This window comes from Macaca fascicularis, chromosome 9, assembly GCF_037993035.2.
Source record: "Macaca fascicularis isolate 582-1 chromosome 9, T2T-MFA8v1.1".
NCBI classification, from domain to species: domain Eukaryota; kingdom Metazoa; phylum Chordata; class Mammalia; order Primates; family Cercopithecidae; genus Macaca; species Macaca fascicularis.
The window spans coordinates 14712976-14739679 of record NC_088383.1 but is presented as its reverse complement, the minus strand read 5'-3'; the positions used below and the strand labels follow the sequence as shown (position 1 = coordinate 14739679).

Here is a 26704-nt window from a genome sequence, read left to right as displayed (position 1 = left end):
CTTGACTTGGCTGTGTGCTCATCAGTGTCATTGTCTATTTGTTTGGGTTTATAAAAATCATTTGCTTCAAAATACTTGAGCTTTGGGACATTTCATTGAAAAAATTATGGAAACCTGAGATTGCATATTTTAGGAAAAGCAGTTTCTCATCATTTACCCTTATTCCATTGTATTCTCCTTGCAGCCCAAGCTGTTGGCCAAGGAGCTTCTTGACCTTGTGGCTTCTCACTTCAATCTGAAGGAAAAGGAGTACTTTGGAATAGCATTCACAGATGAAACGTAAGTACTGCCTTGAGCCCCCACAGCCCGAAGGGGAAGTCAGTGCAGAACCCGAAACTCCTCCACTCCAGCTATCAGTGGCGGAATCAGCTGCAGGCCACTTGGGTCCCATGGTCTGGGGTCAGTCCAAGTTCATCATCCGAATTTCAAAGGCCTTGTGGTCATGCCTGGTACAGCCAAAGGATATAATTAGGGTGATGCTAATATTATAAAATTATTAGGTAAACTGGTTCTTCTAATCAAGCAGGTTTGTGTTCAGACTGAAATGTTTATTTTTTTAAGTGGATCTATGTGGGTTTGCTTTTTGTTTAAGTTAAATGAAAACTTCTGGAAATGAAACATTGCTCTCTACTGTTGGGATAACAATAACAGGAAGTGAATTTGATGATAAATTCAAAATGAAAATAAGCTGTGCAGTTTCAGTGTCTAAACTGAAATAGAGCAACTATGAAAATTAAAAATTCAGATCACTTATCTGATGAGAAGAATATTTGCTTTCAAGGGTCTTTTCAGTTTGGCTCTATAAAGTGGTGTTTTGTAATACAAGTAAGGAAAATCCTTACTAAAATTTCCATTTTCTTTTTCGTGTACTGTTATCAAAAGAGTATGGTGGATACCTGTATAGATTTCTAGATAAAAATGAGGTATTCTAAGAAAATAGTTCATAATTCTCTTTCCTCTGTGCACACACACACAGTCACACACACACACACACACACACACACTCACACACACTCTCTCTCTCTCACTCTCTTCCAGATCTTCAGAATTACAGAGATGATTTCCTAAACTATTAATAGATCAGTGTTAGGTTAGTGGCCGGGCAAGACAGTACAGGGGAGCCCAGGCCCCGGGAATCAGGTGGTGCCATTGAAGCAAGAACAGGTGGGCATCCACATGGGCCAGTGAGGGAGGCGACCAGATGTCCCTGCACGTGGCTATACTTGACCTTGGCGAGCTGCAGGTGGACAGGGTGGTCCTATGACTTATTATCCAAATTGAAACACTGAACAAAAGGGGGTGTCATTGGGACTGTCTTGGGCAAGCTGGACCATCTGGTCACCCTGTCAATCAGGGACATTTCAGGCTGTGGTGTGTTCAGAGAGCAGGCAGCAGGAGCAAAGCCATATCGTCCTCAAGAAAGCTGGGAGGAGCAAGGTCAGCCCCTTGTCCTGGAGCCTGCAGGGAACTGGAACGCAGGTGTGAGTGACCGTCAGTGGGCAGGAGGAATCGCAGGCAGGGCCAAGTAAGCCCAGCTGGGAAAAGTTCAGGGCTGTGAGGGGAAGGACTCAGCACTACAATTTTTTAAAAGCTTTTCAACAAATGCCCATGTAGAACAATTACTTTTACAAATGTAGATTATTCTCTCCCCTTTCTCCTGAGAATCACTGTAAACCACTTAAATTGCTGTTGAGACTGTTTTCACTAATCAGAAGGAAACCCTAAGTTTCAATTAATCATAGCCCCATTGTTCACATTTCCCATGTAAGTTTTTACTAAAAGATCCCGTGAACTCTAGAGGAGCCCCGATTAGGCTTTCCTTTTGAGTAAACAAGAACTGAAAAATGAGCGCATGATCCTGGGCTGAAGGGGAAGATGATGTGCGTCTGCAGAACATTTCGGATCACTGCCCTAACAGCACTGATGGGTAGGAATGGACCTAGGTAGAAAGTCACTCATCTCCCAGGAGGGTTGAGAGCACCAAAGCCACACATCACAGCAGGGGCCGCACACAGCCAAGTCCAGCTTCCCCATCCAGCTAAGCCGGTACACTCCAGGTCTCAGCTCTCCTGGCTCTCCGTGCTGACCAGGAAAGCATGTGCGTGCGTGCGTGCGTGCGTGCATGCGTGCATGCATGCGTGCATAGAAGCCAGGCTGGATAAAAGTATCTTGCCCTGTCTAGTAGTGGAGCTGGCTTCATGGAGGCTCTGTGGGGGGCAGTGATGAAAAGGAGTGAGCCATCCTTCTGGCATGATCCAGAGAAAGTGCAGCCACTTCGATCACCTGCCCCAGAGTCTAGGTGGGAGGGTCTCTCCGGCCATAGAAGGAGTGGCAGCCAGCCAGCAGGAGGTCACTGGAAAATCGCTGGAGCTGGCAAAATATTTCTGAAAAAGAACTGGCAGATGTGCCTGGTGCATCAGGGGAAAGGGCAGGTGTCAGGAGCCCAGAGGAGGTGAAGAGCTAGCGCCTTCAAGGCTGGGCAGTAGGGAGGCCACGACTCAGGGGCTGTCAGTCCTGGCGGGACAATGCCAGGGCCAACAGACATTGTGAGTGTCTCTTTGGTTGTCTGAACTTTTCTCCTTTACCTGGTAGGAAAGAAGAATAAAAACTTCCCCTGCAAAATAGTGCCCTTGGGTGTCACCTGCTCTGGCTTGGTGATTCCTAGGTAGTAAGCGCTAGCCTAACAGTACTACCTCCCCCAGCCTTGCTCTGTATCACGGGACACTACAGCAAGATTGTTTTATGATCGTGTTTTCTAATTCTACATGTGTATTGTGAGCGTGTGTGTGTCTGCTTTATACAGGTGCTACACTGTGTGTTTTATAGTAAAATGCAATCGTAGTTCCATTCTTTGTGACAGCCTGTGGTGTATCACATGTACTTGTCTATTTCCTAATGCAAATAAAACAAGACTAACACGTGGAAAGCACTTATAAACTGTAAAGTGCCATATATGTGCACGATACTCTTACCAGCAGCATGATCATTACTAAGAGTAGAATTTCTAATAGTGGGCTGGGCGCGGTGGCTCACACCTGTAATCCCAGCACTTTGGGAGGCCGAGGCGAGAAGATCACCTGAGGTCAGGAGTTCAAGACCAGCCTGGCCAACATGGTGAAACCCCATCTCTACTAAAAATACAAAAATCAGTCAGGCGTGGTGGCATGCACCCGTAATCCTAGCTCTTTGGGAGACTGAGGCAGGAGAATCGCTTGAACCTGGGAGGCAGAAGTTGCAGTGAGCTGAGATTGTTCCACTGCACTTCCAGCCTCCACTCCAGTCCAACACAGTGAGACTCTGTCTCCAAAAAAAAAAAAGAATTTCTAAATAGTAGAATGTGTGACTCTAGGCCATATATTGTCAGACGTTTTCAGAATTAACTGCTTTTGACATTTTGTGGGATCCAGATGAAACTGGAGAAAATATATATGAAGCAGAATGTAGACAGGAAATTGGAAACTTCTCTAAGCTTCTCTCACCCCATAAGTTGTATTCATTAATAAAGCATCTAAGTCACAGTAGAAGAACTTATGCCCAAGAATGTTTAATATTGTTAGCAGTCAACAGTTTTGCAGCATTAATACTAGGCCTGCTTTCTCTTTTTTTAATCTTTTAACTTTAATTTTGAAATAGACTTAAAGAAGAATTGCAATCATTAGAGAGTTCCTTTACACCCTCCGCCCAACTTCAACAGATGTCAACATCTTGCAAATGATGTTACTTTAATCAAAACTAAGAAATGAACATTGGTATTATATTACTAACTAAACTACAGACCTGATTCCAATTTCCCCAGTTTTTTTTTTGTTTGTTTGTTTTTTTTTTTACAAATGCTGTCTTCTGTACCAGGATTCATTTGCATTTGGCCTCCTTTTACTTTTACTAACTCTGTCCTCATAAAAAGAGATACAGGTGGTCATCTATATAAATTATCTGAATCATGGTGACATATGCAAACAATGACATTTTGGCAGCCTTTAAAACATCCTGAAACTAACCAAGAGCCAGGTATAAATCTGATGTTAAAATAATTATTGGCTGGGCACGATGGCTCATGCCTGTAATCCCAGCACCTTGGGAGGCCAAGGTGGGCAGATCACGAGGTCAGGAGATCGAGACCATCCTGGCTAACACAGTGAAACCGCCCCCAACCGTCTCTACTAAAAATACAAAAAATTATCCAGGCGTGGTGTCACACGCCTGTAATCCCAGTGACTTGGGAGGTTGAGGCAGGAGAATCTGAACCTGAATGCAGGAGGCAGAGGTTGCAGTGAGCCGAAATCATGCCACTGCACTCCAGCCTGGGCAACAGAGCAAGACTCTGTCTCAAAAAATAAAAAAAAAAAAATTATATTTTGCTGGAGTTATGGATCTCAACCTTAGCTACACATTGGAATTACCTGGGACACTTTATAAAATACCAGTGCCTAGGACCTACCCCCCAGAAATTCCAGTGGAATCGGCCTGGGTGTGACCTGAGCATTAATTTTCAAAGCTTCTTCAGTTGATTCTAGTGTACAGGCAAATTTGAAAACCCCTATTCTAGACAGTGGGAATGTTGCAGTATTTCTTTTGCTCTCTCCCTCCAGAGCAAAGAAGAAAAGCTGATTGTACTTCAGCATTGAATGTTGAGAGCTAGCAACGACTCATCCCAGGAGCCTGTAAAGTTACAGACTATCTCCCTTCTAACTTCCATTCCTAACAGTATGAGAACCAGCTCGGAAGTTCAGGTTTAATGTTTCCAGGTGTACAAATAGGGTAACTGAGATTTTCATTTATCAAACACTGGCATCCATCCCTTAGAGAAACTCATTTTTACATTTTATTTTTGAAATATTTCTATTGCTGTTTTAAGACCCACATTTCAATTTTTTTTTTTCACTTGTGGGTTGAGTGCAGTGGCTCATGCCTATAATTTCAGCAATTTGGGAGTCCAAGGTGGGAGGATTCCTTGAAGCTGGGAGGAGTTCAAGACCAGCCAGGGCAATAGCAAGACCCCATCTCTACCAAAAAAAAAAAAAAAAAAATTGTTGCTCACGCTTGTAATCCCAGCACTTTGGGAGGTTAAGGTGGCAGATCACTTGATGTCAGGAGTTCGAGACCAGCCTTCCCAACATGGTAAAACCCCATCTCTACTAAAAATATAGAAATTAAGTGGGTGTGGTGGTGTGTGCCTGTAATTCCAGCTACTCGGGAGGCTGACACACGAGTATTGCTTGAACCCAGGAGGTCACGGTTGCAGTGAGCCGAGATCACACCACGCACTCTAGCTTGGGTGACAGAGTGAGAATCTGTCTAACAATAAATAAATAAAAATTAGCAAGCCTTGGTGGTGCACTTGTAGTCCCAGCTACTCAGGAGGCTGAGGCAGGAGGATCACTTGAGCCCAGGAGTTCAAGACTGCAGTGACCTACTATTGTACCACCGCCCTCCAGCCCAGGTGACAGAGTGAGACCTCATCTCAAAAACAACAAAACTAATTAAAATCAAGAAGTAACTTATGGGCTATGGGGTGAGGTGGGAATGGAAGATCCCATTATCAGAAGCTATAGCCTGTAACTAAACAACTTTTATGCTATTCAGCAGAAATAATCAAACACACCCAAGTTGAAGTAATGATTGTCATAATCTGTTTAAATTTTAGTTTGAATCTCCTGTCATAAATTTTAAGAATTGCTTGTTGAATGCTGTAATTAAGTGTCTTTTGTTGTTGATTTTTGTTTTGGGTTTTTTTTTAAATGCCTTTAAAAAGTGTTTAGAAATATGAGGAAGAAAGAGAAGAAACTTGGTTAGCCATTACTCCAAATTTAAAAGACAGTTATAGTTAGAATTTATTTTCACATACCAGTTAATAATATGGGCTGGGCTTGAGACTCACACCTGTAATCCCAACACGTTGGGAGGCTGAGGCAGGAGAGTTGCTTGAGCCCGAGAGTTAGAGGCTACAGCAAGCTATGACTGCACCACTGCTCTCCTGCCTGGGCAACAGAGCAAGACCCCAGACCCCATCTCTTAAAAAAAAAAAAAAAAAAAAGAAAACAAGCAGCTTTTAACCTCTCATTTCATCACGGCCCCCTTTGAAATTTGAAGTTATCGAGACCATCCTGCCTAACACAGTGAAACCCCGTCTCTACTAAAAAAATACAAAAAACTGGCTGGGCGAGGTGGCGGACACCTGTAGTCTCAGCTACTCGGGCAGCTGAGGCAGGAGAATGGCGTGAACCCGGGGGGCAGAGCTTGCAGTGAGCTGAGATCTGGCCACTGCACTCCAGCCCGGGCGACAGAGTGAGACTCCGTCTCAAAAAAAAAAAAAAAAAAAGAAATTTGAAGTTATATTCCCTTTCCTTCATAAAAGTTTACATACAAAATAAATTTTTGCTTAAATTTTAGAGTGCTCACAGACATCCTGTAGCCAGGATGTTAGTTTAAGAACCTAGATGGCAAACAATTAAGGATCTTTTCTTTCAGCAGACTGTATCCTAATTAATTGAATCACCTGATTGGTGCTGTCTGTGGAGTCTGATTTACTCAAACTGTTAAAGTTAAAATGGCCTGGCTGGGCACGGTGGCTCATGCCTATAATCCTAACACTTTGGGAGGCCGAGACGGGCAAATCACAAGGTCAAGAGATCAAGACCATCCTGGCCAACATGGTGAAACCCCATTTCTACTCAAAAAACAAACAAAAAATTAGCTGGGCTTGGTGGCAGGCGCCTGTAATCCCAGCTAGTTGGGAGGCTGAGGCAGTAGATTGCAGTGAACCAAGATCGTGCCACCGCACTCCCACCTGGCAACAGAGCAAGACTCCGTCTCAACAAAAAAAAAAAAAAAAAAAGAAAGAAAGAAAAAGAAAAAGGCCTGACTCATTGAAGACGCAACTTTAGAACCAGTGCCAGGAACGCTGGTGCACGGGAGTGAGCTCGGGTCCGTGCTGTCCTTGCATCCTTGCGTTTGCTTCACCCGTGACTGGCATTGGCTAGGGCCTCTGAAAAGGGTTCAGTTGTTCAGTATTCCTGGCCACAAGCTTATCTACAATTTAAAAATAAACAAAATAGAAAAGCAATTTTCCAGTTGCAGAAGAAACAACCGCAAGACACAGCTCTGGGAAAGGAATTTATTTAGAAATAGGTTTGGGATTTCCACGTATTATCTGCTGGATGGTGAGAGAGGAGAAAGTCAGTGGCTGCAGCCTCCGTGCCTGGCTTGTAATAACTGCTTCTGGGAGCACAGCATTCAGTGTTCATTACCACCTCTCAGACGACCCACGCTGTGTTGTCGGAAACAACGGCAAACACACAACAGTACCTTACATTTAGTGACCAGAGAAGTGCTTGAGCATATAGCTCTTTCTGTGTACAGGTAAGATAAATAAAAAAAGAACGGTGCCCTCCAAGGAGAGCTTAGGGATGCGGCTTTCTCCCGCCTTTCCTTTCCGATGCAAATGACCAGAGGGAGCTGGGAACCTGGCACAGGTGAGCAGAGTGAATTCTTAATATGGAGACTGTTTACTTAGGATGGGAGCTGTGTCTATACAGCAGTCCCTGAACCTACAAGAATATGGATCTGTGGGGCATATTGTGAAGCTGCTATATTCGTTCTCTTAACAAATATTTATTTAGCATCTTCTGTTGACCACTGGAGATCCAGAAAGCACAGGTCCTTGACGCCTTGTTGAGCTTGTGTTTGTAGATTAGGAAGTGATTCACAAAACATGGTGTAGAAGCTGCTAGAAAAGAAAATTGGGGTCTGGGTATAGTGACTCATGCCTGCCATCCCAGTGCTTTGGGAGGCAGAGGTGGGAAGATTGCTTGAGGCCAGAAGTTTGAGGCCAACCTGGGCATCATGGCAAAACCCCTACTTTACAAAAAAAAATTGTTTTTAATTAGCCAGGAGTGGTGGTGTGCACCTGTAGTCCCAGCTATTCAGGAGGCTGAGATGGGAAGATCACTTGAGCCCAGGGGTTCAAGGCTGCAGTGAGCTATGACTGCACCATTGCACTCCAGCCTGGGCAACAGAATGAGATTCTGTCTCTAAAAAACTAAAATAAAATATTTTTAAAAAGAAAATTTGGAATAGACTTAAGAAAACTTAGTGGAGCCAACAATTTCTCCTGGGCTAGAGAGCCCCGGATTTAGTAATCTGGTGTCTCCAGTATACACCCTACTTTAACCTTCCTGTGTTGTTAAGGGTTTATAGTGAAATCAGTATCACTGGTCGGGTCCTTTTTTTTTTTTTTTTTTGAGATGGAGTCTTGTTCTGTCACCCAGGCTGGAGTGCAGTGGCACAGTCTCAGTTCACTGCATTCTCTGTCTCCCAGGTTCAAGTGATTCTCATCCCTCAGCTTCCCTAGTAGCTGGGATTACAGGCATCTGCCACCACACCCAGCTAATTTTTTGTATTTTTAGTAGAGACAGGGTTTCACCATATTGGCCAGGCTGGTCTCAAACTCCTGGCTTCAGGTGATGCGCCCACCTCGACCTCCCAAAGTGCCTGGTCTGTCCTTGATGAACACACACACTACAAGACAAGGATACTAAATACATCAACATTCTTCCATTTGAAGAACTCCTCTCCCCACCTCCATCCAGCAACATCTATAAGCATTTCATATACTTGGCCAGGTGTGGTGGCTAACACCTGTGATCCCAGCACTTCGGAAGGCTGAAGTGGGAGGATTGCTTGAAGCCAGGAGTTTGAGACCAACCTGGACAACATAGCGAGACCCTGTCTCTACAAAAAAAAAAAAAAAAAAAAAAACCACACACACAACTTTTTTAAAATTACCCAGGTGCAGTGGCATGTGGCTGTAGTTCCAGCTATTCCAGAGGCTGAGGCAGGAGGATCACCTGAGCCCAGGAGTTCAAGGCTGCCGTGAGCTATGATTGCGCCACTGCCCTCCAACCTGGGCAACAGAGTGAGACCCTGTCTCTAAATAGATAAACATATAAGAACTCTCTCTTTGGCTTTCTGTAGAAATCATTCCATATGAAATTGCCTGTTACAATAAAAACATCTAGAAGCCAGGCAGTATCATTCTCTCCCTGGATCTGGAAAGTGACGGATTCAGATAGACTTATCACACACCTCCACCCTCCAGTAACTATAAACAAAGCTCTCCCTGAGGCCATCACTATTGAAGGTGCCAACACTTGAACCAAAAATCTATTTGTTTTATATGTAGAAGCTAAAAGCAATCTGTTAAATGAATGCATCCAATTTCTATTGCCCAGAAGCAATTGCATATTTATTACTGACCTGACAGTTTGACCTACTGCAACCATAAACCAAATGAGCGTTATCTTGCTCAGCTTTAAAGATAGTTATCAGTCACATAATAACAAAAATACTCTGAGTGGCTGCTGGGATGCTTTTGTGTGTGTGTGTGTGTGTGTGTGTGTGTGTGTGTGTGTGTGTGTGTGTGTGTGTGTATGTTATTATTGGCAAAGGCAATGAAGTGAGTTCTCAAATGAAAAATCAATGAGAATCATGAAAACCAAGCTATCAGGCATCTCTTAGTTAAACTGAATAAAGGAAATGCCTCTTTACCACTTTGCGTTCCATCCCATCCTAATGCAAAAGAATCATAAAAGGTTTGAGGAAAGCACTTGATGTCAGGATTGTGAAAGGTTTAATAGGAAAGCAAAAGCTTTTGCAGTGTGGAATTCTTGACCCTGTAGAGTACAGGAAATGTGACTTCGAGATGAGCAGAAAACAACATTTTGTATGTGTGTGTGACAGAGTCTCATCTGTCACCCAGGCTGGAGTGCATTGGCGAGATCTCAGCTCACTGCAAACTTCACCTCCTGGGTTCACGCCATTCTCCTGCCTCAGCCTCCCGAGTAGCTGGAACTACAGGCGCCCGCCACCTCGCCCGGCTAATTTTTTGTATTTTTAGTAGAGACGGGGTTTCACCGTGTTAGCCAGGATGGTCTTGATCTCCTGACCTCATGATCCGCCCATCTCGGCCTCCCAAAGTGCTGGGATTACAGGCGTGAGCCACCGCGCCCGGCCGAAAACAACATTTTAACAAGTGCTGCAGCCAAAAGTGGTGGCCTCAGAACTATGGTTTCCAGTTCACTTTTTAATCCATCTTTCAGTTTTTGCCCAAATAGTGGGCAGTTTTCATAAGGGCCTTGGATGGGTCACATGTCCCTTCAGTCTGCCTTTATAAGCAGCCTTCAGTGAGAGACTTTTACAAGCCCTTAAAATGGAGGCAGCTGACCTCCTTCCTCCTGAGGGTCCGAGGACTCCAGTCTGCCTCTCCACCGGCCACTGGAGCCATGCAAGGCCACACATCGTGATCCCCTCACAGGACTGGAGTGTTTGAGTTCAAGCAGGGAAAGTGGAGGAAGGAATGTCATTTGTCCTCAGAGGCCAACTATTCTGTGTAGGATCTTGTAGAAGTCATTCCAGCTTCCATGTTCTCTTTGCTTCCTGACCTTTTTTTTTTTTTTCTTTTTTGAGACAGAGCCCCACTGTGTTGTCAGGCTGGAGTGCAGTGGTGCATTCTTGGCTCACTGCAATCTCTGCCTCCCCGGTTCAAGCGATTCTCCTGCCTCAGCCTCCCAAGTAGCTGGGACTACAGGCATGCACCACCATACCTGGCTAATTTTTGTATTTTTGGTAGAGACGGGGTTTCAGCATTTTGGCCAGGTTAATCTCAATCTGACCTCATGATCCACCCACCATGGCCTCCCAAAGTGCTGGGATTACAGGCGTGAGCCACTGCACCTGGCCCATTTTCTTACTTTCCTTTCTAGTCTATTTAATTGCTTGATAATTGTTAAACCAATAGATGGCTGGGAACAAAGGAATTGCCAGTCAAATTCATTGCTTAAAAAGTCATTCTTTTAAAAAGTTTAATGTGGGGAATAAAGGTTTCTAGAAGGGGAATCCATCGGTTTGTCCTCTGTGGATGAAGAAGAATTGGCAGTGCGTAAACCCAACAGACTGGAATCCAAATGACATCTATCTGCGTCCCTTCACGAGACATGTCCCCACCTTGAAGTTCATCACATGTGAATGGTGACCCCCAGGGACCTAAGTCTAATCTCTTGCAGCATGTGTGGTCACTCGTGTGCCAATGGGTTGGGATGAGGATATCTCAAGCCTGGACCATTGGCTAATCTTGAATATTCCACAGGTGGAATATTCTCTCTCTCAGGTCCTCCTTATTCTTTGAGCTGGTGGCTGGAGAAGAATCACTGTATTTTTGTATCATTCCAGTCTGTGGGTGATTCAAAGCCTTATCTTGTAAGAATAATGAAAAGGTTTTTCCCCATAAGACTATTTATCATGAAATATGGTAAGGAAAAAGATGAATATTTAAGTCTACATTGTCATTGGATGGCTTGCTCTTATAGGTATTCATTCAGATCAATGAGCAAATACTTCTTTTGAGCACCTAACAGTTGCTAGACACTGCTAGGTTTTGGGGGATAATTTCTATAAATGTTGAAAACTGATTATTGAGAGACAGGTCATGTTTTTTGTTTGCTTGCTTTGTTTTTTGAGATGGAGTCTCACTCTGTCACCCAGGCTGGAGTGCAGTCGTGCCATCTCAGCTCACTGCAACCTCCGCCTCCTGGGTTCAAGCAATTCTTCTGCCTCAGCCTCCTGAGTAGCTGGGATTACAGGCATGTGCCACCACGCCTGGCTAATTTTTGTATTTTTTTTAGTAGGGATGGGGTTTCACCATGTTGGTCAGGCTGGTCTCGAACTCCTGACCTCGTGATCCGCCCGCCTCGGCCTCCCAAAGTGCTAGGATTTCAGGCGGTGAGCCACCTCACCCAGCCCAGGTCACGTTTTTTAAAAATAACTAATTGTATAAGATTATGCCAGATGCTTTGAAGATGATATAAACCAGAAGCCCTGGAGAAGTTTGAAAGAAACCCCAGACTTAGGCAATCAAGGAAGACTTCACAAAAATAAGACTTGAACTCCGCCTTGGACAATGGCTGAACATTCAGACAAAGGGATGGAGAGAGGGTTCTCTAGTTCCAAGGAGGAGAGGCAGCATGAGTGAAGGCCAGGCACACGCCATACACATGGTGTGCTTGCAGGAGGCTGAGCCCCAAGAGAAGACCCACAGAGTTTGGGGGCATTTTCAGAGGCAGGAAGGAAGTGGTTACAGCTTAAGATAATTGGACACATTCCAGTTGACCAGACATGCACACATTCTCCTCATGAGGTAGATCTTGTGGCATTTTCCAGATATAAAAAGTCAACTGGTGTCGGGCACAGTGGCTCACGCCTGTCATCCCAGGACTTTGGAAGGCTGAGGCAGGTGGATTGCCTGAGTTCAGGAGTTTGTGACCAGCCTGAGCAACACAGTGAAATGCCGTCTCTACTAAAATACAAAAGAATAGCTGGGCGTGGCAGCATGTGCCTGTAGTCCCAGCTACTCAGGAGGCTGAAGCAGGAGAATTGCTTGAACCCTGAGCGCGGAGGTTGCAGTGAGCCAAGATCACACCACTGCACTCCAGCCTGGGCGACAGAGTGACACTCTGTCTCAAAAAAAAAAAAAAAAAAAGAAAGTCAGCTGGGGAAAATGAATGCATAGAGAGCCAGTTCTGTAGACTGGGAAGTGCAGACATGGGTGAGCCCCCAGGGTGGGTGCCGTAAGGGTTGGAGGAGGACCCCCCGTCCTACCTGGTGTGTGGTGTGGGAAGACTTTCTGGAGTAGAGACATGAGAACTGAGTCCTGCAGGATGGGCTGGGGAAGAAGGAAGGGAAGGACATACTGGGACAAAGGAACAGCATGAGCAAGGAACAGAGGTTTGAAACATCGTGGTACCTGTGGGGCATTATCAGGCATGGGCAGAGATGACATTGGCACCCAGACCTTCTGTTTCCCGATCTTGTGTTCTAGTCAGAACAGAATTTATCCCAGCTTTCTGGAAGAAGTTGCTCCTGTTATTTTACTTACAATACTCTCTTCCCTTTATTTATTTACTTATTTGTGAGACGGAGTCTCACTCTGTTGCCCAGGCTGGAGTGCAGTGGCACGATCTCGGCTCACTGCAAGCTCCGCCTCCTGGGTTCCTGCCATTCTCCTGCCTCAGCCTCCTGAGTAGCTGGGACTACAGGCTCCCGCCACCACGCCCGGCTAATTTTTCGTATTTTTTAGTAGAGACGGGGTTTCACCGTGTTAGCCAGGATGGTCTTGATTTCCTGACCTTGTGATCCGCCCACCTTGGCCTCCCAAAGTGCTGGGATTACAGGCATGAGCCACCACGCCTGCCCTATTTGTTTATTTTTTCTTGAGACAGAGTTTCTCTCTGTCACCTAGGCTGGAGGGCAATGGTGCGATTTCAGCTCACTGCAACCTCCACCTTCCGAGTTCAAGCGATTCTCCTGCCTCAGCCTCCCGAGTAGCTGGGATTACAGACACCTGCCACCGCGTCTGGCTAATTTTTTGTATTTTTCGTAGAGACGGAGTTTCACCACGCTGGCGAGGCTGATTTGGAACTCCAGACCTCAAGTGATCTGCTTGCCTTCACCTCCCAAAGTGCTGGGATTACAGGCTTGAGCCACTGCGCCCAACCCTTTATTTTTTTTACTTTTCCTATATTCAGAGCAAGGTAATAAAAAGATAAAGTTCATGCAATTTTTTTTCCAACTGGAGATTCTTAGAAAGAGGAAAAACAGGCCAAAGTTCTTCAGGTGGTCACTATTCTAAGGCAGGTCCAAAAGGCTTCCCTGTAGCCACAGGTGTGGGTTTTGTGGAGAGAGATTTTTTTTGGTTTTTTTTTTTTCTTGTGCAAAAGGTGCAGTTTGAGTGAAGCCTCAAAAAGGGGTTGGAAGCCACTTGTGTGTTTTCTCTTTCCTTTGTTGGGGGTTTAAGCATGTACTGAGAGGAGCAAGCGTTTTTAGACAATGATGCATACAGATTTTGTTTCTCATTATCCACAGTCCTTAGCACACATGTCACACGGCATCAGCCACCAGGGACATGCAGTGGGGTCAGTTGGGTCTGTTCCATGTGAATTTACTCCATAAAGTGATTCTAGGACTGTCTTCTCCAGGACGATGGGCTGATGTTGGATACAGAGAGCAGGGAAAGGAAAGAGTAAATTCTTCAGCTTGGTTTTCCATGGCTTTGCCCCACTCTTCCAACACCAACCTCCCAGACGTGGCCCCCAGGGCTCTCCCTAGCCTCATGGCTTTCCACTCACAGGACACTAAGATGCTGGGGTCCTCCCTCACCACAGGGCCTTTGCACAGGCTGGTCTTTCTGCCTGGAAAGTGGTTCCCTTCTGAGGATCTCTTGCCTCAGCCTTCCAAAGTGCTGGGATTAAAGGCATGAGCCACTGCCCCCGGCAGTAAGTTTAACATTTTAAGACACTGTGTGTGGTTTGCTTTTCACTCCAGCAAGATGTGGTGAGGATTGCTAACATGTTCTCAAGTGTGCTTTCAGTCTTTCAGGACAAAAGACAGTTGGGAGTGTGGTGGAAAGGCAGTTCAGGACAAGAAGGAGAGTTCTGATTACATTTTCGTTTCAGTGTTTCCCTGAGAAACAGCAGGTCTCAATCCCTTCACTTTCCAGTTCCTATTTTCCCCCCTCACACTACACAGTATCCACTGCTGACTCGGTATCCCCTACATAATCCCACTGGGTTCTTCAGTACTGAAAAGCTAGTAATAAGGTGAAGGTGGCCGGGTACAGTGGCTCGCGCCTATAATCCCGGCGCTTTGGGAGGCTTAGGCGGGCGGATCATGTGAGGTCAGGAGTTGAGACCAGCCTGACCAACATGGTGAAACCCCGTCTCTACTAAAAATACAAAAATTAACCTGGTGTGGTGGCTCATGCTTGTAATCCTAGCTATTCAGAAGGCTGAGGCAGGGAATCGCTTGAACCCAGGAGGCGGAGGTTGCAGTGAGCCAAGATCGTGCCATTGCACTCCAGCCTGGGTCACAGAGCAAGACTTTGTCTCAAAAAAATAAAAAATAAAACTTAAACAAAGAAATTTAAAAATAAGGTGAAGATTGAAGTTTATCTACGATCCAGCACATCTGCTCCATATATACCTTCAACCCAAAAAAGAAAATTCTGCAAAATGCAAATCCCTAACCAATTTGTCTCTATTTTCCTCAGGGGACACTTAAACTGGCTTCAACTAGATCGAAGAGTATTGGAACATGACTTCCCTAAAAAGTCGGGACCTGTGGTTTTATACTTTTGTGTCAGGTATGTACACCTGGTGTCTATACTTTTGCTTCTTTGTGTTCTTTATCAGAAAAGTCTGGGAGGGCAGAGTGATTCCGTGGAATGAGAGCTCAAGTTTGTCTTGGTTCATCGCCAGGGATAAAAGTTGTAGTAGAGCTGCGTGCCTCATAGATGGAAATACGGGGTGCGAGGGTGCAGGGCGTGCCTGTGAGTGTGCCCGTGAGTGTGCAAGGACATGTGTGTTATGCATTTGCACTAGGATGCTTGTGTGGAATGATGAGAAAAACTTTTTTCTGCCTTTTTGGGGAGGGTCATATATCTCAAACAATGAGTCTCTTATAGCACAGGCCGTGGGATTCTTTCTTGGGTGCAATTTGAAACTACATAACAAAAGCCTTTGTATCCTTTCCTTTCAGAAGGGATGCCACTTGAATCTCGTGAAACTTGGGTAGTTTATCCCAAATAGGAGTAGTCGAAACCCAGCAGCAAACCACAGGCCCATCTGCATTTCCTGCCAAGGGAGGATATAGTTTAATAACATATCAGAAACAATAGGCATTTTTCTATTCATAAATCTAGTCTCAGAAATTTTGTTTTGTGCTTGCAAAGGGAACTATTTGTGGGCTATAGTGATTTAAATAGTTAATATTTGCAGCAGTCTTATGAAGACAACAGGACTTACTACTTCTGTTTGCAAAAGGTTCTGAGAAGCCGGAGGCTGGGCAGGTCAGGGGTTCAGGGGCAAAGTCTGAATTGGTAGCAAAGTCAGAATCTGAGCCCCCAATCCAGCAGCTCCTAAACACTCAGTCTGTGGAGCCACCAGGTTCTTTCTCTCCAGAACCTTGACTAACACAAGTACAGAAGCATTAAGTCCTGATGCCTCAGTCTTTACATGGACACTAACACTAAACACCCAGGCCATACACTCTGTTCTTTTAAAATATACTAACAGAAATTCAGGAGCGAGACACAAATGATATGCAATTCTGTCGTTCCTAAAGAGCACGATCAGGAATGCAGTTTCAGACATAGACATCCTTAAGCTGCACAAGGCATTAGAAGAGCTTCAAACAAGAGTTAAAGGGTCCACTTAGCAGGCTCGAGTGTATGACTTTTCCTTAGCTGGCAGAGTAAATTTCAACTTGCGCTTAATGCGTTTTTGATTTGTTTAACAGCTGTGAACATATCCAAGCTCATCTTAGTTATTTCTATTATTGGTGGGAATGATTTCAATGCCATATTCTCTTTAATGGTATATACAGTTTCTCAGATTTATGGCAAAGCAACCATATAAAGCAAATAGTAACAATTCCTCTGGGAGGGGCAGGTGGTATCAGGCAGGACTCCAGTTTCATGGAAGCAGGTCATTAACCTGTCATCGCAGGTGGATGAGTGCATTTACCATATATCAGGCTCTCCCCACCTCCCTGGTGATGTTCACCAACGTTAGCCAAGAGGAGAAAATCTTGGGCTTGGCTGCCTAGTAAGTGTTTTATTCCAATTTGTGGGGGTCCTTGCAGGAGAGCTTGGGGCACCTTGACATTGATGCTGGATGTGTCATTCTCTAAGATACACAGGTCTTTCCAAATCACTCCAAGCCTGTCTTCTCTGCATAAAAGCAGGTAACCCAGCATTGCAGAAGTGAAATAGTTGCTAGCAATAGAGAGAATTGGGGAATGGGATGGCTGAAGACCGAGATATAACATCCACTTCTGATCCACAGCCATGACAGACACTTCCACCATCACCACCTGTTTTTCTAGTCGGCCAAAGCAGGAACCTCAAAGAACATTCATTCGAGAGAAAAATTTCCAAATCCACATTTAGGGACCGCCATTCTCCACTATGTCTTTATACACGCCACCTAGCAGAATGCGCTCCTCCTTCTCCAGCTCCTATGGAAGCGAATCTTTCTGGAAATGTCACATTCCAATTGCCTCCTGCAGCCCCACCTGAGTACTCCAAACTCAGCAGGTCCAAAGCCAAATTTATGACCTTCTCTCTCCTCCCTTAACCTTCCATGGTCCCATCAAATCTGTGGCATCGTCATCTACTCAGTCACATAGGCTACACATCTTGAAGTCTTCTGTCCTCTTCCTGGAATTATTTATTTATTTATTTATTTATTTTGAGATGGATTCTCTCTCTGGCGCCCAGGCTGGACTGCAATGGCATGATCTCGGCTCACTGCAACCTCCACCTCCCAAGTTCAAGAGATTCTCCTGCCTCAGCCTCCTGAGCAGCTGGGATTATAGGCACCCACCACCACACCCAGCTAATTTTTGTATTTTTAGTAGAGACGGTGTTTCACCATGTTGGTCAGGCTTTTCTGGAATTCCTGACCTCCGGTGATCCATCCACCTCGGCCTCCCAACCTAGAATTTTTATGTGCATTAATTCTCTGCTGCTGCTTCCAAAATCTCCCTCTGCACTGCCCTCTCCTCCTCATTGCCTGAACTCAGGCCCTCACCAGTCAGTTGACCTATTGCAGCAGCCTCCAAGGGTGGGGTGGGGGGTGTCACCAGCACCCTCACCACCCTGAGTTCCCACTTCTTAGCTGGCCGAGAAGTGCAGTAACAAAACACCAATCATTTGTTTTCTCCAAGAGAGGAGGCAGATTCTCGATACAGGTGAATTCCATCTCTTTACCTTGCTTTTCATCCTGGGAAGAATCCTCTATTTATAACCTGACATCTGCCTAGCGATGCTCACAGGCGGTTTTCTGCAAAGGAGTGGTAAGAGAATCAGCTTCATCAAAAGCCCAGAACTTGGAATAGGCTTGAGTCCGTAAAAGAGCTTCTCTCCAGCTGGGTACCTTTCCAGTGTGTTTCTGAACAGAAGCACGGTTGGACTCTGAGCAGCCTCCAGCCTCCAGCCGTGACACCTGCATATCTTGATGCAGTCTGACTCCCAGGTTCCTCACATCCTTTCTCCTTCGGTATAAATGTCTGTATATTACATCTGCATACCACATGTCTAGGTAGCCTTCGTGGCAAAGCAGAATCGAACCACCTGATAAAAGAGGGCCACGGTAGGCTGGGCATGGTGGTGCATGCCTGTACTTTGGGAGGGCAAGGTGGGCGGGTCACCTGAAGTTAGGAGGTCAAGACCAGCCCGGCCAACATGGTGAAACCCCATCTCTACTAAAAATACAAAAATTAGCCAGGCATGGTGGTGCGTGCCTGTAGTCCCAGCTAGTTGGAAGGCTGAGGCAGGAGAATCACTTGAACCTGGGAGGCAGAGGTTGCAGTGAGCGGAGATTGCGCCACTGCACTCCAGCCTGGGCAACAGAGCAAGACCCCATCTCACACACACACACAAAGAAACAGAGGGTCATGGAAAAGATAACTAAGTACCCAAAGGTACGTTTTAGAAAGTCAGAGAATGGAGGTATTAACACTGTATGGCTGAGTACCCCAGGATGGGCTATTATTTGGGATTTATATATTATTCTGATATAATACATATGCAAAACACCAGGCTGAATCATCCCCTCCATTCAACAGATTAGGAAATATAAGACCCAAATATATTAAATAATGCGAATTGGAACTCAGAATCCCTCTCCATCCGCTAGGCCAGACAGCGTCTCTTCTATAAGCATTTCCTCTGCAGAGGCCCTGAGGCCAGTATCAGGTTGCAGGACGTTGTCAGGATGGTGGAAGGGAAGACTCAGATCCTGCCTTCATTGACCTGTCATTCGGCCTAAGAGGGGCCTGGTCCCTCCAGTTTTTCATCCAACAAATCACCAGGAGTGATCCCTGGTGGCTTCAGGGTCTCAATATAATTACCCAAAAAGGATAAAGGTCAGAGAGACAGGAACTATCCATTATTCAGCACCTGTCCATTGCTAAGGCTGATTGTTAATCTTCGCAGCAACCCTGGAAGCAAGTCTGATTATTCCTAATTAAAGAGAGGGAGATGGGGGCCCAGGATGGTCTGTAAATTCTTCCCCAGCATGGCTCACAAGTTACAAAGGCAAGATGGGTATCTCATCTGTTCGGTCAGGTGTGACTCCAAGCCTTGTGTCTGTCCTCCCCTACAGCAGGCCGTCCGTCTCCACAGGGGAAAAGTGACACCCTCCTCCCATGTGGCATTTCCAGGAGATCCTGTGTATCCCTTCAGTGTGGTAGCCTGCCAAGACCTGTGGCCAGAGTTCTCCACTGCTCCCTGTGTAGGCAGAGCCCGGAGCAGCCAAGTCAAAGGCGGTGACCCCAGCCCTCCTTGTGACCCACTCTCGGCCATGTTTGCAGAACCAGCGTCCACCTGTAAAGATGGTGTTCAGGACAGGTGCATACCACCACGAGTGGCAGGCTGCCACTCTGAAGGGATACGCTGGATATCTTGGAAATGCCACATTGGAGGAGGAAGAGCCGTCTCAAATGGTAAAGCAAGAATTTTCAGGACCTGAGACATTTGCTGTTGGTCCCACTAGAGAAGGTCTTGCCATTTTCTGCATTTTCTGACACCGTGGACACCCGCGGAAAAGGGTTCTTTGTTGCATTGTGCTTTTCTGTCTCCTAGAGAGAAAACTTCAGGGTCCACTCGCACCTTGTCATCACCCTGAGCTGTGTCACTCCCGAGACTTACAAGCCCAAGTCCACCATCATCCCAGCTGTAGCATGCAGCAGCTTTCTCACTGCTCCTCCTGTGCTGTTTCTGCGCCATCAGCCACGCCTTCATTTATGGGCTCACAGATGTCCCTTGAGATGTCCCTTGGCGTAAGCACTGCTCTAGGAGCCAAGGACAGAGCAGTGAACAAAACTGATAGACCCTGTCCTCAGGCAATTTCATGTCCATTTGCTCCAGCTTCTGAGGTCCTATCAGCCCTGCCTGTCCTATTTTTTTTACCAATTCAATGCAAATCCATTGTGCACCCTTCCAACTACTTCCTGACCCTGGGCCACACCTCCCTTGGCTGCTCACGCTTTCTCTGTCTCTCCCTTTCTCTCATGCACACACCCACCCCCAGGGTTGGACTGGTCCTACCACACACACACCTTTTATTTCTACCCCCGAGCTTCTGGGTGTGGTCAGGAAAAGGTTCATGCAACTTCAGGTTGGTTCATGGTTATTGTGATGAATCCCACACAGATCTTCAGTATTTCTAGCCAGTTCTGCCAGGGGTGCCTGCTCAGGGTCTCTGTGCCCCACTGTGGTTTTACCTCTTGCTTCAGGTCCTGGATAGTCAAGGCTTTTGCTCTAAGAAGATGCTGCTGCTTATGTTTCTGCAGAGAAAACAAAGCCAGCACCAGGGAGCTCCTAGTCCTACTTCTTTACCCACAAACTAAATTGTATCTTTAATGGGGTTTTTGAGGCCTCCCAACCCACTCACTGCACACACGCAAATGCATGAGCATCTCAGAGGAAGACCCTTAGCCCATCATCCAGCACTCACTGATCCATGTGTACCTCAATCCTAGCCCCTTCTGTCACCTCACAGAGCTTCTCCCTTGAGCCTTTCCTCTGTTTTTCTCTATCTTAAGCATCTCCTCCGTGGATTCCTCCCCTTCGTGACCACGTCCCAATCTAACTGAAGAAAACGCCCTCTCTGATGCACAGCCACCTCCAGCCAGTGCCCTCTGCTACCCCTTCTGCTCTGCACGCAGCAGCCACGAGAGATGGGTCTGCCCTTGCTGTCACCCCTTCCCCACAGGCCTCTCGTTCCTCATTCTGTGGCCGTCCAGCTTCTAGTGCTATCATACCCCCGGTCACTGGAGGTCTCTCGCCCCTGGCTCCACAGGCGTGCTTCTGCCCTGCTCCGACGTGGCCTCTGTGGCTCTGGGCTCATTTGAACATGCTGCCTTTCAGTTCCCCCTTGCTCTGTGGCACTACATTCTCCTGGGCCACCTCCTCTTTGTCCCCTCTGTCCCTGGCTCAGGGCAGGTTCCGTGTTCTGCTGTGCTGTCCCTCGAGCCCTGGTGTCCATGAGGTCACGTCTTGCTTGTCTTCTCTCCCTGCACCTTCCCCTCGTGTGATTTCACCCCCATCCACAGCTGCCAGTGCAGCCTCTTTGCTGGAGACTCTCCATCCTCTGCCCCAGTCCCGACCTCTCTTCCGAGCTCCAGGCCGTCTCCGCTGATTGGCATTTCCGCACAGATGCAGCTGGAATCTAATGACATTGTCATCTTTCTGCCTCCAAATGTGCTCCCCTTTCGGTGTCACCTCCTTGTCTTTGTGATAGGCACCACTACCCATGCGGCCCCCAAAACCAGAGACTTGGGAATCAACCTTGACCTCACCGCTCCCTCCCACCTGCCTCCTCCTGTTCCCTCAGTCACTACTCCCTGTTATTCCTGCATCTTAAACAGCTCCCTATCCATCCCTTACTCTCCATACACAGCCTAATCGTAATTAGAGCTTCCATAAACCTCTCCTGGACTCAAGATCTCCTTGTTCATCTCTGCATGTTGTCTTGATCCCTTCCAAACTCCCCTATATGAAGACACTGAGCATCTTTCTAGAATTCTCTTCTGATCCTTGCTCATAATTTTTTTTCAGCTTTCCATTATCCTCAGAAGAGGACATCTTTAGCGTGACTTGTATGATGTGACTTCTGCTTAACTGTCCACCTCTTCTCACTCCCCTCACCACATAACACACACACACACACACACACACACACACACACGTTATAAGCAGCCAGCAGTGGTCCATATATGACCAGGAGCACCTTCAACTGCAAACCATTGTTTAGTTCCAGAAGGCTTGGGAACAATGGCTCTCTGATATTGTTCACCAGGCAAGCTTTAGAAATAGGTAAAGAAAAAATATAAGGAAAATATACACACCTAAGGAAGTCTGTGTTGTGTGTGTGTGTGTTGTGTGTGTGTGTGTGTGTGTGTGTGTGTAGTCTTTTTATAGGCACAACCTTGTGCTCAGAATGAAGCCTACATATCTGGATTATTCTTTAATTACATATCCTTCTACCAAGTATCACTGTAGCTCTGATCATCTAAACTCCTTGTAAGAAAATAAACAGAGATTAGATTTGCCTCTTCAAACTTTGAGTTTCACAGACAATAAACTGAAGCAAGCAGCAAAAAAAATAAGAGAGGAGAAGCCTGATCGGGGAGGAAGGATTTTACAGCCAAGTCCACAGGCCGGATTCTTGGTGTCTTCTCTGGCTGATGGAGACAGCAGCTGCTACTTCCTGTCACTCGCAATAACAATGATGGCGTGGATCTAAAATGAGGTTCCTGCTAACCAGAGCTTGCTATATTTCAGCTAGGTGTCCCAGTTAAGATTTTAGAGGCATTGAGATTCTAAGCATCAGAGGCTTGGCTACAGAAACTCACAGTTTATTGCTCTCATTATCATGGCTCTTATTTGCCACCAAGAGTAGGCATTTCAAATGTGACATTTGTGTTCATTACAAAATGAAATCACTGGTCCATTTAATTAACACTTGCTGTAAATATTCAGTGATTCCCAAGTGCCCAGGGCTGGATGGGGAAGGGAAAGGGAGAGAAGGGGGGATGGAGGAGAGACCTGGCTGATGTCATCTGGCTGGGCCCTTGCCATCTGACTAGACAGTGTTCAGTCTGTTGCAATCAGAGGCTTTCACTTGTCAAAGAAGGGGACGGGACTCCCCGAGGCTTTAGAGGCTGTTTAATATTTAATAAGCTCAAACACATAAACACAGCGCACCTATTTATTTCTCCTTCAGACTCTCTGATAAAATATTCTCGGGTCTGGATCATCTGAGCTAGTTTGGGTGGACGGTTGCTTGTGGAGTCAGGAAACCTCTTAGCGAGGTCTGTGCTCCATCTAGAGTGTTCCTTTCAGCTCACATATGTGCCCCAAGATTCAGTCCTGCTAAATGTGCCCCAAAAACCAGTTTAAAATGTAGGTCTGATTATGATTCAGCTGTGGCGAGGCCAGCCGATGAGGAGAGGACAGACGTTGAAAAGATCGTCACTCAGTTCCCGGGAGGAGGGGCCACACCGTGCCACGCAGGGCCACGTGGGAGGCACTGGGGTTAGTCAGGAGGCAGGGGAGCCGGGGAACAATTGGCAAGAGCATTTTTTGTGGTTTCTGTGGGGAGGAACAAGTAAGGCTGGGAGAGCAGGCTTGGGATTGGCTAGTTTAAATAATTTCAGCGGGCTCTGTGGCATGGGAGCTGCCCCTGGTTGTCTGGTGCATGTCCCTGGGGTGGTGAGGGTGGAGGAATAGTGGCCCTGGGTGTGAGAGCCGAGAGGTGGCGGGAGGGGTGGACCCTGGATCCATGGTGACATGTGGAAGTCTTGGGGTCTGGAAATTGGCTAACGCTGGCACCAGCAGTCCCTCCAGGCCCAGCAAAGCCGCAGACATCCAAGCATCACAAAGCCATGGTCAGTACACAGCCAGACTCGGAACTGTCCATGCAGACCCTCTGAATCTGAACAGCCTTCATTTCCCTGGTTACCCAGAGACCTGGAATGTTCTTTGTGAACCTTGGAAGCACTCCCTGCTCCACGCTGGTAGTTAAGGAAATGCAACATCGCCACCTACTGCTGAGGCTCTCCTGAAAATCAGAAAAAGAACCTACCTTTTTTTTTTTTTTTTTTTTTTGAGACAGATCTGCCTGCCTCAGCCTCCCAAAGTGCTGGGATTACAGGCATGCCCGGCCAAAAACTATGCCCGGCCAAACACTGGATTTAAAAAATAAATAAATAAATAAATAAATAAATGAAGAAGCTGGCCTGTAATCCCAGTACTTTGGGAGGGTAAGGTGGGACGATTACTTGAGCTTAGGAGTTCAAACCAGCCTGGGCAACATAGCAAGACCCCATCTAGACAGAAAATAAAAAATTAGTCAGCATGGTGGCTTATATCTGTAGTCCCAGCTATTTGGGAGGCTTAGGCAGAACGGTCACTTGAGCTCAGGAGGTCGAGGCTGCAGTTAACTGTGGTTGCACACTGCACTCCAACCTGAGTGACAGAGCAAGACCCCATCTCAAAAGAAGAAGAAGGAGAAGAAGAAAGAAGGAGAAGAAAGAAGGAAGAAGAAGAAGAAGAAAGAAGAGGAGGAAGAAGAAGAGAGAAGAAGAAGGAAGAAGAAGAAGAAAATTTTGACTTTGAATCCAAGCCATCAGCCCTCCCCATCTTCCCAAAAGGCTCTTGTCCCTGGTGTCCCTGGTGTGCACCGTGCCTCTCTGGGCGTGTGGGTGGAGAGGTCTGAGCTCTTTTTCTCTGCCGGCATTTTTGACTCAGCAGTTCACTGGCGTGGAGGGAAAGTTTGGGATGAGCTCCATACCCTCCCCTAATAGAACAATGATATGACAGGCCCAGAACTCACCGGGTTTTCCAGGCTGTCGTCTTGGTGATAAAAGTTAACAGGAAACTGCTTTCCACTTCTGTCGAGAGGAGGTGATTTTTTTCTTCATCTCAGAATATGCGTGTTATTTCCTGTACCTTCTCTGCCCCTTTTATGGCCAGACAACATAGAGCTCGGTGGAAATGAAGGCAGTCGCGGAGATGTAGAATTTGCCACCTGAATTCTGTTTTCCATCATTTGAGAGTGGAAACGAAAAGGGAAGCGTTATATTTTCTTAATACACTATTCAGGAGAAAATTGGGGAGGAAGAGGCAGGATGCTTTACTCTTTAATTTTTAAGAACTAAAGCAAATGAGATTCTTTTAAGAAACATATGGCATTACTTTGAAAATTAAGTTATTTCAGACCTTATACGAATTTAGACTCAAAATCATTATTAGAGCACGAAGGCCGCCATCAACTTCAGGAGGCCTCTGCTAATATTCCAGTATTAGGATTTCTTTCTCTCTTCCTTCCCTCCCCTTTCTCTCCCTTTCCTCCCTTTTCCTTATTTTCCTTCCTTTAGTTTCTTTTGTTAATCTGACCACCCTTTGCCAAAGGCCCTTTGCAAAGGACGTGGATTTATTTATTCATTTTTGAGACAGAGTTTCGCTCTTGTTGCCCAGGCTGGAGTGCAACGGTGCGATCTTAGCTCCCTGCAACCTCCACCTCCCAGGTTCAAGCAATTCTCCTGCCTCAGCCTCCCGAGTAGCTGGGATTACAGGTGTCTGCCACCATGCCCAGCTAATTTTTGTATTTTTAGTAGAGACGGGGTTTCACCACCTTGGCCAGGCTGGTCTCGAACTCCTCACCTCAGTTGATCCATGTGCTTCCGCCTCCCAAAGTGCTGGGATTACAGGCATGAGCTACCGTATAGATTTATTTTTTGAAAATCAAATCAAATCAAATTTATTTTGCTTTGAGATGTAAAATTTGCTACTGCCATTCTGCTCCCCATTCTTAAAGAATAAAAGTTGTTTAACTTTACTGTGCCTCTGAGACCATGGAGGTCTCCTCTGTGATCTAAGACACCTGCTCCAGAAGCAGGGGGCAAGTGCTTGGCAGGGGCAGGGGTTATGGGCAGAGATCAGCCAGTCCATTAATTTTCAGGCTTTACAAGTATGAGGACCACTGTGTAATTCCTCCAAATTTTATAGAACCTGAGATGATAATAATTGTACTAATGATGTCTGTGGATTGAGAAAATCTTATGTCTGAAGTTACTCCGAATTCACTCACCAATTTAAAAAAACTTGAATTGTATTCATCACAGCAGCCTCTGCACACATTTGAAAAATGATAGAAAGTATTATTTATTTATTTAGTGTATAGACAAAAGGTTGCAAGCTGGTGGGCCATGGGCTTGATGTAGCCTATAGACATGGGTTTTTATCTTCGTGTTTCTCCAACAGTAGCATTATCCTTCAGGGATGGTAAAGGATATATATATATTTTGAGATAGAGTCTCACTCTGTTGTCTAGGCTGGAGTGCAGTGGCACCATCTCAGTTCACTGCAAACTCCCCCTCCTAGATTCAAGCAATTCTCCTACTTCAGCCTCCCGAGTAGCTAGGATTGCAGGCACCCACCACCACTCCTAGCTAATTTTTGTATTTTTAGTAGAGACGGGGATTTCACCATGTTGGCCAGGCTGGTTTTGAACTCCTGACCTCAGGTGATTCCCCCGACCTCGGCCTCCCAAAGTGCTGGGATTACAGGTATGAGCCACTGCACCTGACCAATTATGGATAAATCCTTTTATGTTTTACCATACCTGAAGGGTAACGCTACCATTGAGCTTTCCTTTCTGAAAAGACACATGAAGTCCTGTATCTACAATGTAGGAACTCTCTTCCTCTTCCATTTCCCACTGGAATCTGAAAGTATCATTTGAAGCTGAAAATTCCAAGCTGTTGCCCCTCAGGTGATTTTGTTGATTAGAAGAAGTCATTTTTAAATGAATTACTGTAAATAAATAGAACTTCTTGAAGCTAAGGGCATCATTTTGTTTGCTTTATATGATGTTGGTTTCTCGTTTTTGCTGCTGTTGTTGTCATTTAAATGGGAGGTAGTTTCCAATATTGAAAACCAGTGGGCTTCTTAGGTAGAGAACCACCTCTTCTTTTACAGTCTGAATAACAGAAGCCTGGCAGGATGATGTGACTGCCCTGAGTCACACAGAGCTGGGGACTCCATCACTGCTCTCTGACTCCCTCCAGAGGATTCTGGCCATCAGAT

The 26704-nt window shown here is 46.0% G+C and overlaps 1 protein-coding gene across 27 annotated transcripts in view; it reads left to right on the top strand.

Annotated features, from left to right (window-relative positions):
• Positions 1-26704, top strand: part of FRMD4A (FERM domain containing 4A) — a 693055-nt gene that overhangs the window by 526411 nt on the left and 139940 nt on the right. For all 27 annotated transcript variants that reach the window (XM_074001073.1, XM_065520301.1, XM_015455575.3 and 24 more), the window contains 2 exons: positions 185-279; positions 15098-15190. In XM_074001073.1, the coding sequence (XP_073857174.1) occupies positions 185-279; positions 15098-15190 (188 nt within the window). The remainder of the gene's footprint in view (positions 1-184; positions 280-15097; positions 15191-26704) is intronic.